Source organism: Pleurodeles waltl, chromosome 4_2 (assembly GCF_031143425.1).
Source record: "Pleurodeles waltl isolate 20211129_DDA chromosome 4_2, aPleWal1.hap1.20221129, whole genome shotgun sequence".
Lineage (NCBI taxonomy): Eukaryota > Metazoa > Chordata > Amphibia > Caudata > Salamandridae > Pleurodeles > Pleurodeles waltl.
The window spans coordinates 802253611-802268905 of record NC_090443.1 but is presented as its reverse complement, the minus strand read 5'-3'; the positions used below and the strand labels follow the sequence as shown (position 1 = coordinate 802268905).

General features: G+C 45.6%; 1 protein-coding gene across 2 annotated transcripts in view; it reads right to left on the bottom strand.

Moving 5' to 3' along the window:
* The window catches only part of DEPDC1 (DEP domain containing 1), a 219415-nt gene that overhangs the window by 174098 nt on the left and 30022 nt on the right, over positions 1–15295 (bottom strand). For both annotated transcript variants that reach the window (XM_069232451.1, XM_069232452.1), the window contains exon 2: positions 4079–4344. In XM_069232451.1, the coding sequence (XP_069088552.1) occupies positions 4079–4344 (266 nt within the window). The remainder of the gene's footprint in view (positions 1–4078; positions 4345–15295) is intronic.

Genomic DNA, 15295 nt, shown 5'->3' with positions numbered 1-15295 from the left:
CTAAAAGCACACGTTGCCACCAGTGGCATAACAAAGGCCCCACAGCCGCCCCCCAGGGGGCCCCTTCAACACAGCACCTGCCCTGAGTGAGTCTGGAGAGGGGGCTCCTCTATGTTCTTTGCAAAGGGGCACCCTCCAGTTTCTTTACGTCACTGATTGCCACTGTAGTTCCCGACACTGAACAAAACTACTTTGTGTGCCAATATGCTCCTTGTGGAAGAGCAGAATGCGATCACACAGTAAAGCCAGCCGAAAGAGAGAGAAATAGAAGTTTGGTAAAAACAAAATATCTTTGTTAACACCAGACCTAATTAGGGACCAAGACCCACATGTCGCAAACAGCGACTTTCGCTGTTTGCGACGTGCAAAAAGCACATTGCGATGCACAAATCCAGTTTTGCGATTCAGTAACTTGGTTACCGAATCGCAAAACAGGTTTGCGACTTGCAAATAAGGAAGGGGTGTTCCTTTCTAAATTGCGACTCGCAGTGCAATGTAGGATTGTTTTGTGACCGCGAACGCGGGCGCAAACCAATCGCAGTTTGCACCCATTTCAAATGGGTGCTAACACTTTCGCAAATGGGAAGGGGTCCCCATGGGACCCCTTCCCCATTGTGAATGTCACTGTAAAAAAAAAAAGCAGGCAGTGGTCCTGCTCTGAAAAAATGAAACGAAAACGTTTCATTTTTCGTTTTTGTAATGCATCTCGTTTTCCTTTAAGGAAGCAGTCACAGACATGGTGGTCTGCTGTCTCCAGCAGGCCACCATCCCTGTGAGGGCCGCTATTCGCAAGGGGGTCACAAATTGCGACCCACCTCATGATTATTCACTAGGTGGGCATTTGCGAAGCCCTTGCGAATCACAGATGGTGTCAGGGACACCATCCTACATTTGGATTTGCGACTCGCAAATTGCGAGTCGCTCTGACTCGCAATTTGCGGGTCGCAAATCTGAACCTACCTACATGTGGCCCCAAATTCTTAAAGAAAGTCACAAAAGTGCACCCATGGTATATGTCGTACCCCTTTAAAATATTTGTGAACTGTATTTTAGCATGGGTAAATACGCATGTGTAGATTTGCTCATGTGAAAATCTATTGAGCATTTGCAAGTTAATTTTCCCTCCGGCCACTTTCTTCCCAACCCTGTAAGAAGTTCTAATTCTGCCATTGTCAGGAGTAAATGTCCAACCTTTCTTATTATGGGAAAATATTAGAGAGAAGCTGGTGAAAATCTTTAAAACATGCAGGTTAGTAGGTTTGCAGACTCAAAGGCATTCCACACCTGGAACTATTGCTTACTGCTTCCTCCAGGCCCAGTATGCAGATCTGCAGAAAGGTGGCAAAATAAGGAAATTGCTACAGTAGGGATTGAAACTGCAAGTATTCAAGCCCTACTATGGTAGTAGCCCTGGCATAATCAGAGAGGCTATTATCAGAGCTCTTACATAATGAGATTGCTGCCATAATTTGTCGCCACACTACATGGCACCAAAGGGACAAGTAGATCTTTTTACAGGACAAGTAGATTTGAGAAGCAACCTGTCCCCTGGACAAGTAGATATTTTAATAAATTCCACACCCCTGCTATAGTAAGCCCTTTCAGCCCAAAGGTCAGGGTGAAGGGACCTGTTTGTGAGGGAACCCCGGCATGAGCAAAAGTGCCCCTAAAAACTCCAGTTCTAATGCACTGGACTTCGTAAGTGCAGGGAAGTCATTTTAGCTGTGTAATGGCCACAGCTCACCCATGGTCCATCTATGTAATGGTAACGCCGAACCTAGGCATGTTTGGTATTAAACATGTCGGAAACATATCCACATACCAATGCCGGTATTTGTGGGATTATTCTATGCACTCTCCTTAGAGTACACCCCCCCCCCCCCTCCCAGTATTTCTCCTGCCAGTCTTTCAGGGTTTGCGAGCAGCCCATGCTGCTGCAGTCCCTCGCTGCTGCAGTCCCTCAGACAGGTTTCTGCCCACCTGCTGTTCGACCAGCTCATGCGGGGAAAAGGCAGAACAAAGGATTTCCAGTGGGAGACAGAATGCAACACCCTCTCTCTTGGAAATAGGTGTTACTGGGTTGGGGAGGGGTAGCCTCCCCGCGCTACCAGACTGCTTTAAAATGGCACATTTGGTGCCATCCTTGCATAATCTAGTTTGCACCTCTCCAGGGACGTCTGGTCCCTGCTCTGGTGCAAAACTGCACAAAGGAAAGGGGAGTGACCACTCCCCTGTCCATCAGGAATCAGAAACATGATGTGCAGAGGCACATGGAAGCATATGGTTGGCCAGGACAGGTAGCTGACGCAAGTGACCCCCCTCACCCCCTTGATAGGTGGTCATCCTGCATAGTGACCAAGACCCATGTTAGGGCAATTTAGAGACTCCCTTGCGGGTAAGTCCCCAGATTCAACATGCAAGCCTTCACCAGGGCTCCTCTGCAACTACCTCTTCTGCTCCTGGCCATCGGAAGCACTGCTGGACTTTTAAGGAAATCAAACAAGCCTGCAACCCCTGAGATGACCTCGCCTTGCAGCATTGTTTCTCCGGCTCTTCCAGCAATTGCAATATTTCCACCGCTGAGCATCCTCTGGGGTCGGCAAGACTTCAGCTGCACCAAAGAAGTAAAAAGAAATCTTCTGAGTGAAGAAGTCACTCCCCTACATCCACAGGCACCTAAGGTAACAACGCCCTGCAGCTGGGATCTGTTCTGTTGGATTTGCGTGGAATTCCAAACACAGGTTGTGGTTCTGAGTGGTCCTCTTGTTCCTCTCTGCCTTCTGTCCAGCTTGGGAGATGGTGAGCCCTGCCTCGCCCAGAAGGGCAGAATCCCTGTGCACCAATACTCTTGCAGCATCCAGCTTGTTGACTCCTGCTCCAAGGGATCTTCAGGCTCCAAGTAGCCACGGCCTCTAGCACTTCATCCTTGCAAGGACAGTCTCCTCTGCTGCTCCAGCGACGCATAACTCCTCTCCAGATGTGCAGACTGGGCCTCATTGCAACTTACTGTGCCTGCTGCCAGAGAGGGGTACGATTGCTTCTGCTGGCTCGGACTGCTTAGGGTTAGACTGCACTACCCTCCCAGAGTAGAGTCTCCTGGTCCTTGCTGGTCCTCTTTAGCTCTGCAAATCCTCTTCTGCCCAGATTTCCACTTGCCAAGGTTTGTTGGTGGTACTCTAGACCACTGACTCATCTGCTACCCGGTATGGGACAGCTTCTGCGAGACTTCAGGTACCTTCACAGCTGGCCTTCATCTTCCACCATCGACCTGGATCTTCTCCCACAGAAGGGTGGGCAGTGGCTCCTGCCCCACCTGGACACTCCTGCGTGGACTGGACTGTCCCTTTATTTTTCAGGTCCCCTCCATCCAGAATCCAGAGTTGGGTTACACTGGACTGGTCCTGTTTTTGCAAACTTCCTTTACCAAATCCTGTTAGCCTATGTTAAGAGGTTAGTTTGACACCCCCCCAACCAAATAGGGCCCTAGCTTTTATTTGCTATTTCTTACCAATGCTTGTTGTTTTTCTATGCTAATTCCTAGTACTTAGAGTGTGTATATATAGTGTGTATATAGTGTATACTTCCCTCCAGTTGGGGGGCTGCCTAGAAGTGATCTAGTTCAGAGTTACTGTAATAAAGTACCTTTATTTTTGCTACACGGTGTGGTTCCTTTCATTGTGAGATAAGTTACTGTGCGGCTACTGTGGTATTGCAAGTGCTAGACACTCCTCCTACAGAAGTCTTGGCTGCTCACCACCGCTACCACTAAAGGGCCCTGGCTTCCTAAGCACTGTTCACTAACTAATAGGGGTTGCCTGGACCTGGTATAAGGTGCAAACACACACCTTAGGGGTCCACCACACACCAGGCCAGCCTTCTTACATGAAGGCAAAAAAGTGTAGTGGTGTGGTGTGGGGGGTATAATACCATGCCAGAGATGTCGGGTCTAACAAAAAGTAACACTTATCTGTTCCTAGTTGCCTACTGCAACCTATTACAACGTTTGAACAAATCATAAAATCAATTAATTCAATGTTTAAACCAATTGTTATACCTTCTAGTCATCTCTGCAGCATACCTGAACAAATGATTGTCATCTTCCAGATTTTCTGTTCCCCATCTACCTTTCAGGTCTTCAATGACATGATTCTTTAGAAACTTCCTCAATAGTTGCAGAGTCTGCTGCCTTGTGACCTCTGGACCAAAGTTACTGTTATTCCTCAACAGTTCATGAAGCCAATCCACAGCATCAGTTGCAGTAAAGCAATTGCCATAGCTTTTGAAATGTTGTCTATGCTTTTTTACTGGCATTCCTGCACGGAAATACTTAGTAACTTCATTCCACTATAAAAAGGAAAACAGAGAAAAGTAAGAATAAATAATCAATTAGTTAAAAAGCATCTCTTGAGCAGCAGAATTTTACATTTTTGAAACTGTCCATACTCCTATTAGGTAGACAAGACAAAAGAGAACACGATATTTGGAAACATCCAATAAGTTACTTACGCCTCATAATGGTCTCTCATCATGTGAGGAACCACCCCAGCTAACAAACTGGATCTGGAAAATCGTGCACTAGTGCCTGCATGCTGGCAGGTGGTATCGTTGGTCTTCATCAGGACTCCATCCCACCTTTGTGCACAAAGCAGAATGGCGCCACCACCCTGCATGCCAACGCCACTTTTTTTTTCTTTTTTCTCTGTACTCGAATGGAGAGCATGACTCAGACTGAGAACCTCAGTGTGCCAAATCTGACTTTGAACCTGATTAACTCTCAAAAGCCACTCCAAAGACACAGGACGAATCTGCGGTACGATGGAGTATCCAACAGGAAGAGAGGCACCAAAAGGTAAGAAATAATTTTTCTGATTAATATATGTAAGTCCATACTACTCACATTATGACATGCATAGCAAAGCAATGCCCCCAACTCTGAGAATCGATACAGTTGTGTTTGGAGAAAGAATAGACAGATGCCTGCCTGACAGTCTGGCATATGTCTAAAACAGGTACACTAAAACTTGGGCTGTAGTTGTGGCTTTTGCGCTACTGCAATGAGCAGCGAGCCCCCCACCACCACCGAGGGTAGCTTTTCGGACAATGTATAATAGTTTAATGCAAAGGACTATCCTTCGCAAAAAGCTCTGTTTTTCCATGGTCTTCCCTTTCTTTGCAGTTAATGCCAACCCATACGGTGTGCTTTAGTTATTAATGTAGGAGATAAAGGGCAGCCATGAATTTAACTACTGCAGCCACTACTCCTTAGAAGGATGTGAGGAGAGAAGAACTTAGTGAGCAAGATGAACAGCCCTATATAGACAGGTGATAAAACTTTCACACAAAAAAGTCCAAAGCACTAGCCTGTCAAAAAACAATGTAGTGTACAGAGACTTAACTGACATTTCCTGTAGCTCACTGACGCAGCATGGAGAAGTGACTGAAAACCGAATTTCTCATTGCAGAGTAAGACGCTTCAAGGTACAACTATGAAGAGGTTCCAAAGGAGCACACAAGCAAGGACCAAGTTTGGGTCCCACTGCAGTATACTGAAGAAGGGTGAAACTTGAAAGCCCCTTCAAAATACACAAAGGGTGATTTGCATAAAAAGCGTTAACCAGGCAAATGAAAAAAGGCTCGAAGTTGCAGAGTAACAAGTTACTTACCTTTGGTAACACTCTTTCTGGTGGATATTCTAATTACACTTGCCTCACCATAGAATATCCCACAGACACCGGACTGAAAATGTAAACTTTGCAGTGGCAATGCTCCCACGCGCAATTAGATGGTGCTGCACAACTCTACGTAGGCTTTGTTCCCCCTCTGTAAGTGACGGAATACAGCTGCATGCAAGTCCCACCTCTCCATGCTGATGTTATTTTCTTGCTTGACTGTTTCTGCCCCCAGGATCATGGAGAACAAAACTATTGTCAGTAGCAAAGTGCAGATCTCTAATTTGTGTTCTTTGGAGTACTCATTACCATCTAAAAAAAAGGTTGCAGAGGTGAGAGGGCAGTGATGAATATGTGGTTAGATAAAGAATCCACCGGAAAGAACCTTACCAAAAAGGTAATTAACTTGTTCTTCTGATGGATACTTTTAACAACGGATTCCTCACCCTGTGAAAAGATACCAAACAAAGGGCGAGAGTCTAAAGTGATCTCAGACCAGAAAATCGTGCAGGACCGAACAGGAGAAACGCCATTCCCAGTGGACCGAGATGTCAAGGCAGTAGTGCTTGAAGAACATATACACCTACCCTCATATTATGGCCTGACTGATGTCGAGGACGGGCTCTCTCCATGCAAACACAGTGGGGGGTAGTCTTAGTGGAATGGGCTCTAGACCTTCCAGGTGCTGTTTTTGGCCCAATGCATTAATGGAGAGGACTAGCCACCTCGACAGAGTGCTTTTCTGCAGAGTCGTCCCATTCTTTGCCACAGAAACCTGAAAAAAGGTGATTGTATCAACTGCCATCATTTGGGGTACAGTCATTAAAAAAGCTGACTGCTCTTTTTGTGGGGATGGGGGGGGGGGGTGGTCAATCCTCTTTAAAGAGGGTTAGGATGGTCAAAGAACCCCAGAAAAGTGATGGACTGCCCAACGTGAAAAGTAGTAGTAGTTAATAGTCAAAAGCTTAAACCATTATCTTCATGAGACAGTGTTTTATACCAATTCAGAACAACCTGCTAAAGTAACAAAGCTACTACAAGATGCTTGTGCAGACGTATGGGGCTACAAATCTATGGGATATGCACTGAGCCACTAGGTGATTACACCACTGAAATAATGCATTGTTACAAGACCTAACGTGCTTGCATTGGATAGAGAGATTCACAATGTAAAACTATAAACATCATTGAGACCGCTACTCTGCAAAGTCATCAAGTAATCACAACAGATCATGACGGAATTGCCTCTGTAAATGCTCCAATATCAGCAACTCGCCAGATTTTGACAGATCACCACTGATAGCTTTCTTTAACCATCTTAGGAAGAAGTTCCTTAGTCTCACTTTAAGTAGTAGACTCAATTTGAAGCACTTTTTCAGTTAAGCATATACCTTGGAGCATAACAAATTAAACAAAATTTTCTAGGATAGGAGCTTACACTTGAACACGCTATGTTTAATAAAGAAACAGTATATCATGTAACATACATTCAGAAGACTGTATATCTATTGACAAAGTGATATTCCTAATGTTTCTTACAAGATTCATGATTTAAAATCCCAATAATTACTTGTGAATAAAATGGCTGTATGAAATATGAAAAAAAATCCAGCTTGGATTTAAGTTATTGAAAATAAGACTGTCATTAATGCACAATTTACAAATTACTTGAGTTCTACACACAGGCATCAGGAAATAATTCTGCATAAAGCTTGCAACAAGTCCATCCATTGTGACAGATGCATGTTAATAACTTCACTGAAGTCTGAAATGTCTAAATTAAGTATCAGATAGGTGAATGTGTCAGACTTAATGAGACTTACACAGCTGAGAAAGGAGTAACATACATTTGTTCAGGCTACAGCATTAAGTGTACCAAAAAAATAAATCTGTTTTCTGCTAGAAACAGTTACTCAAATAGTATTGTGGAGTCCCTGCATACGATCATTGAAGAGTTAAACACAACATGAGTAATATCACGTTTCAGGTCTTTTACATCAGATTTTTCCATTAAAAAAAAAAAAAAAAGAAGGAAGGAGGTACCTAAGGTTTTAAGTGGAGTAATTGGAAGCTGTTGGGATGGAAACGTCCTCTGCATGGTAATGGACGTGAACCCCTGTCCCGAGTGCCCAACTATACAGATGCCTGGATCCCGAATACTGATTTTTGTCGCCATTCGCAAACATGAATCATTTTCACTATGACAAAGGACTGTCTCATGGATTGCGTGCCTAACTCCTCCTCAGCTACATCAAATTAGTGTGAAGTGCTGTGCTGAAGTAGTGTATCTATACTGGGTGTATGTGTGCCTAGGAAGGGTGCGAAGTTTGGACAGAATATAGTTCCCAAAAATATCAAGTGGACAAAACGTCAAGAATACTGAGGACAAGAACATGGTGAAGTTAAGTTTCTATGGGTAAGCAAAGTTTTACTACACTTAACTCCACTTGACAGACAGGACAGAGATATGGAGTTAAGAAGAGTAAATCTAGACTTACCTTTTTGCATTTACCTTCTCAATATCTCGGTCCTCAATATTTTTAACATGATATTCGGTCCACTAAAATTTCAGCATTGATATGCTATCAGACAACCAAGAGTGCAATGCAGGCATAATGTGGTACTGAGTAGTGCGTGCATGAGCTAGAGGTGCCTGTCAGTGGTACAGACCTGAAGGATGTAGTGCTGTGCTGGGTGTATGTACCTGTGAGTGCTGGGCAGTGCGTGCTATATTGCAAGTGCTGTAGAAATATATATATATATATATAAATAAATAAATAAATAAATAATCTCCACAAGGAAGGGGCCTGAGCACATCCCAGGAAGGACATGGAGCTGATAAGGAAATCAAAGGCATGGGTGCCTTAGGTTTATCTTTTGATGCACATAGCACTGTGGTGTACATTCCAATCACTCCCTTGGCCTGTGTTGTGAGAAAATCACCTTTGGAGATAACCCTGCTGCCACAGACCGCTTCTTATGAGGAAGAGGGAGCAGAATAGTAGGCACTTCAAAACAAGAAGAATCTCAACATAAAACTTCAAATACCCAGGCCATGAATCACATTTGAGGATCTGAACAAAAAGACTATACGAAGGGAAACTTTAAACCACAAGAACTGTCATCTGCCAAGCAGCCACTGGCTTTGTAAGGACCCCATATGTTAGGAGGGACAGCCGTGGAAAAAGCGGTCGTTCAGTATAGGGTGAAGCCTTGTGCGGTAGCAATATGACAACCTTGTATAAAAAGAGAGGCCGCTATAGAGAACTTAACCATGCTGAATGGCCATAGACTGTGGATAGCAAGTTGTGGTGACCCCCCATATGTCAGAGGAGGTCAAGGGAAGCACAAAAGGACTACGGCTTGTATTCTGCTGGAAAGGCGAGGACACCATGGGAGCACCGTTTCCTAAACAAGGGACCTAGGTCAGGATCAGCATAGCCAATCCCCCATCAGAAGGGAACAAACACCTCCGCAGGAAAGCTCCGATCACTGCAGGAGAGCGAGTGAGAGATCCTGCATCCACCAAGAACAGCCACTTAGTCTGCGTGCACCCAACTTAGCAAAACAAATGAATAGGTAAGTGGTTGAAATAAAATATTTATTTTGATAAGGGAGTATTTGGCTGGACAATGATTTATTGTTGTGCGTTTTGAGGTGAGAGCCTGTGTTAAGTTATCTGCATTAACCCCACCTGCCCCTCCCTCACCTCTCCCAAACACACCAAGGGAGCCTTGTACTGCTCGGACCACAAGGGAACCAATCACTGCTTGGACCTCCTAAATTGGAGCTCGACTAAACTCTATATTTTTGCATTTCACTTATGCAGTCAAAATTCCATTAAAAAAAAAAAAACACAAATTAAAATTATTTCCCCCCCCCACTATTCTAGAAGCTAATCCATTGCCCTAGCTCTGCTGTGCTTTTGTGGTTTCTCCACATTACCCGATTAAAACTTCAACAAGCCCAAACTGTTTCTTGTTACATCCTCATTACACATAGGACAGTGCTGCTCTTTTTCTGTAAGTCGTGCATTTTTGCACCCCCCCCGATACACAGTCATGCCCCTCTTCTAAGATCAATTCTTAACTTGTCAATTTTTTTGTTTTAGCGACATTCCTCATCAAGTGAATTTAGTAAAAACATATCCTTTGGAGACAGATAAATTACCTTCCCCCCCCCTCCTGTCACTGAAACCCACCAAGTTTTAACCTATACCTTTGCTTATTTTAGTAGGATCTAGTCTATGTCTGCTACACTTTTCTTGTCCCTATGATGGCCCCTAAATTGTGCTAAGGGTCAAAACATAATCACCAATAGAGGGCATATAAGTTCATTATGAAAGTGGTCAGTCAGGAGCCATTGCACAAATAATGGATTCCTTCCTCATTATCAGTTTATGTATTAGCCCTCTAACTGACCAGTCCATTGTCTAACTGCCTTTGGATGATGACTTAGTTACGGTTTTAATTCCCTGCTCTTACTTGCACTCTGATAATTTCACTTCACACAACACCATTGTTATTTGTTGTAGATTCTTCTGTATAATATTTGAACTTCCAGATAAATCTGTATAAGTAAAAGATTGTTGTACAAATTCTAAGTCCCCATATATTGCTATTCATTGACATTTTCATATATTTGTGATCTTGAGTGGATTAACAATCAACTACTATTTGGAATGTTTTTGCTGAATGATACAGAGAAGGAATCGTGTTTATAAATATTGCTGACCCAGTCCTCCTTTTGTCTTTGGGTAGCTTCTGCAGTTGATCTGATATTTTTCTTTCTGGCAGCCATAATTAAATCCAGGTTTTTACCGCTCCTATCTGATAGACTTTTAGCTGCAGATTCCTTACCTTTGATTTTCCCAGTCATCGGGCTGGATGTGGAAACTTATGCAGAGCAGTACTGCTTGTGTGCGCTGTTGGGTGGCTCTATTCAGGTCCACGTAGCTTCATTGGCACCGGAAATAATGTTGTCGTCACATACATAGACGTCACTCAGGCAAGCAGGCGCCAGTTCTTTTCTTTCCGTGGCAGTCAGTGCACATCATTTTTAACTTTGACAAGTTTTTTTTTTTTTTCCCCATGTGTGTCGAGGGAGGTCATCAAGCAAGGCTGGGTTAAAACCAAGTGGAGCCTGTTACAGCACAATATCGGTTATGGACCCCCCCCACCCCCACCCCCCTGCTTGTTTGCCTCTGGAGCCTCGAGCACGACCACAACTCCAAGTCGTGCTCAGACTGCGGGCATGACATCAAAGGCTTTGAGGAAGAGGTCACTAAAGCTGCTTGCAGCTCGGCAGTCAGCAACACTAGAAAGTGCAACTCCGAAGTCTCAGTCGAGAAGGAGGTTGCAGGACCTCTCCCGGAGCCCCAAGTCCTCCTCTTCCCATTCGAGGTCCACAGAACACTCAGGAAAGAGGCATATGAAGTCGTCCAAGAGGATTAAACTTCTCCTCGTCAGTTGGCCGAAGAGACGAGTGCGGAACATCTGCATTCTCAGCACGCTTCTAGGGAGCCATTGCCTAGTTCCACTCCGCACCTCCCTCCATTTCCAGGTGCCAGAGCAGCACCTGCTCCGATCAAGGAGTTTTACGCAGTCAAGCGCTGAGTATTTAAGCAGGCCAACCCCTCTGGCCCCGCGGGATCAGAGGAGGCCCCAACCGGTTCTACGCCAGCAGCTTTAGCCTTGGATCCAGGAGAGTCTCATGGATCCGATTCCAGATCCGGACCAGTTGTACCAAGGCAACCTTCTCCGGCACCAGTCCAGACGTCGATGCTCCCAGTGCCGCTGGCGCCACCAGCCCCTTTATGATTGCCAATTATCCGGAACACCAACAACAGGTGCCAGATCATTGCCTGAGCCTTACTTTTCACAGCCAGGCATCAGAGAAGAGTGGAAGGGGGTCACTGGACACTTTAGAACACCAGTTGGAGAGATCTTTGGACTGATATATGAGGAGCTAGGAGAGGGCAATGGGCTGGGCACCTCTCTACATACGGGTGTAGTCTCTCCTCCCCCCCCACACTGTGGCTACTACGCATTGGTGGTTCATAGGTCAGTGGATGATTCCTCCTCCTCCTATTCCTCCTCCTATTCCTCCTCCTATTCCTCCTCCTATTCCTCCTCAGGATCATCTGTTACTTCTCTGAGAAAAAGAGACAGCTCTCTTGGCCAAGAGAGCCATAGAAAGAGTCCAGATATTAGAAGTAGGCAGTGGTTTTTATTCCTGCTACTTTCGGATACCCAAAAAGAACAAGGGTCTTCGCTCTATTCTAGACCTACAAACAGTAAATCTCTTCTTCTAGAGGGAGAAATTCAAGATGCTCACGTTGGCTCAGGTCTTGTCTGCCCTAGTCCTAGAAGACTGATGCTTATTTTCAGATTCCCTTCCTGCCTGCTAACTGGTGTTACCTGTGGTTCAAGGTAGGCCACAAACACTTTCAGTTCACCCTGCTGCCATTTGGCCTGAACAGCACCTCTTGGGTGTTCAATAAGGTAATGGTGGTGGCTGCAGCTCATCTGCGCATGTCAGGGGTTTCAGTATTTTCATATCTCAACAACTGGCTGATAAAGGCGGGCTCGCCCCAGGCGGTCTCCCACCTCCAGACTACGGCAAACCTTCTGCATTCGTTAGGGTTCACTATAAAACGCACACCAAAGTCATACCCGACTCCCTCTCAGATGCTCTTTCATAGGAGCTGTTCTGGACACAGTACAGTTTTGTGCTCTTCCTCCCGAGCAGAGAGTCCAGGATATTCACACTCTGATACTGATGTTTTGGCCTCTATCCTGGTTTTCGGGGAGACTGACTCAGAGGCTGCTGGGCCTCAGGGTCTCCTGCTGGTAAAACATGGCATATGGCATAAGCAGGCTCTGCAGTGTGGCCAAAATTTCAGTGGGCACAGCATCACGGAAACCTCTCCGACAGGGTCCAGACCTCAGAGGGAACTGCAAAAGACCTACAATGGTGGATTTCGAACTGCGATTGGGTCAGAGGCAGACTCCTCTTCCTTCCCCAACTAGACACCCTTCCCCTAGCAGACCTTACAGTAATGACATATTTGTCACTCCTGGCATGGGGCAGTCATCTGGGAAAGGTGGAGATCAAAGGTCTCTGGCAGAATTAAGACTCCAAACAAACATGTTGAAGCTCAGGACAATCAATGGGAGGATAGTGCATGTGTTCACGGACAACACTACCGCTGTGTGGTACTGCAAGAAGCAGGGCAGAGTGGGGTCGTGGACCCTTTGTCAAGAGGCACTGCATCTCTGGAAAAGCAGGGCATAACCCTGGTGGTTCAACACCTGGCAGGTTCTCTAAATACAGGGCAGAGAAACTCAGCCATCGATGCCTAGCGGATCACGAGTGGCATCTCCATTCGGAAGTGGTGCAAGGTCTCTTTCAGCAGTGGAGAGCGCCTTGCTTAGATCTATTTGCCTCAGAAAAGAACGTGCAATGTCAGCAGTATTGCGCGTTGGAGTTTCCAAGATGGCAATCGCTCGGCAACACTTTTTACTGCGAGTGGAGCTCAGGGCTTCGGTATGCCTTTTCGCCCATACCACTCCTGCCCAGAGTACTCAAGAAGATCAAGACAGACCAGCCCCAAGTAGTCCTTGTGACTCCGGACTGGGCACGAAGAGCCTGGTATCCAGAGCTTCTGAAAATGAGCACTGATCCTGTGATCAGGCTGCCCCTTCGGGAGGATCTTCTGTTGCAGTAGCAGGGGAGGGTTCTCCACCCGAACCGGTCAACTTTGTGCTTTCATGCGTGGAGATTAAGCTGCAACAGGTGATCGTTTTTGACCTTCCTCCTGAAGTCTGTAACGTTATCCTGACAGCCAAGCGTTCCTCCACAAAAAAAGGTATACACCTTCTTTTGGTAAAGACTTGTAAGATATCGTAGAGAGAAGTCTATAGATCCTCTATCTGCTTCTCTATCTGATATTCTTTTAATTCTTTCTCTTGCCCAACAGGGTTCCGCTCTGGTCACGCTGAATGGCTATCTTTCTGCTCTGTCCGTCTTTCTGCGGCGGCCTGAACAACCCTCTCTGTTCATGTCCCTCATTGTAAATAGGTTTCTTAAAAGGCTTGTACATATGTTTCCTCCAATGACCTTTATCATGCCTCAGTGGGCTCTTAGCCTGGTTCCCACTTACTTTATGTGTGCCCCCTTTTTGAGGCACTGCACAATTGTCCCCTTTGGCTGCTTACTATAAAAGGTAGCCTTCTTAGTGGCAATAACATCTGTCCGGAGGGTAAATGAGATACAGGCCCTATCATCTAAGCTGTCATAACTCACAATATTTCAAGACAAGGTAGTGCTTTGCACGAATGTCTTTCCTTCCTAAGGTGGTGACCCCATTACATCTGGGTCAAACTATCACCTTGACCACCTTCTTTGCTCCCCCACATCCCTCTAAGGAAGAGGGGCGACTACACTGACTGGACCCAAAAGCACATTGTCGTTCTTCATTCAGCGCACACAAAAATGATTTCCAGGTGGAGGACCAAATCTTTGTGAGGTATGTGGGAGCAAAGAAGGGCTGGACAATACGAAGCAGCCTCTCGAGGGCTTGGTGGCCCATTCCACCAGGGGAAAAGCTGTGACAATGGTGTTAGCATGTAGAGTTTGGGTCCCAGACATCTGCCAGGTAGCACTGAGGGCATCGTTGCACATGTTTTCCAGATAGTATTGTCTAGCCAGTCAGGTCCGCAGGGACGGGCATTTTGCCCGTTTGGTCCTGCAGGACTTTCTAGTCTAAAAACATTGTCCACAGCCCACCACCAGGAGGATACGGCGTGGTTATCTAACCAAAGGTAAGGAATCTGCAGCTAGAAGTCTATCTGAATTATAAGGTACTTATTGGTAACGCATTATCTGGTAGAGACTATCTAGCTACAGATTCCTTACACCAAACCATGCCACACCGCTCCAAGGAATTGTTTACTAGGGTTAAGGTGATCCTTTTTTAGGGCCCTTGTTTGGACACACTTATGCACCAGTTCTTATTGTTGCTCTGCGCTTCTAACGTGGCGTTGTGGTTAAAGAATCGGACGCGCGTGTGCATGGCACCAATATAGGTGACCGCAGCGCCAACACCACCACGCAGACCCAAACTGAGCAACCCGTTGGCACAAGCAAGGGGTACTGATCAGCAAAGGTTTCTGGAAAAACAAAGGTAAGCAATCTGCAGCTAGACAGAGTCTCTACCAGGTAATGTATTACCGAAGGTAAGTAACTGGTTTGTTGGGTCAAGATATTTACTGTTGACCAGCTGACTCATTAACGCTTCCCCCTGAAATATAAGCCCATTGTTACACATTTGCATTCTCTTGGACGGGGAGGGGAAGAAATCTGCATAAGGTTATTGGGGGCCTCTCTGACAAGCCTGTGCATGTTGTTCATACATAAAGGGAAATGGGGTAGATCCGACACCCACAGGAACCCTTTGAGGTTTTGGAGGGAAGAGACAATTCTGGGTAAGAAAAAGTCAGTCTCAAGAGAGGTCTCTCAGTCTGTTTAAATCACCGTCTTGGAAATTTCCAGAATCTTGTGCAGGAGAGCTGCACAGCCCAGAGGCTGCTCTCAGGTATTGTTAGTAAGGGGGTGAGGGATAA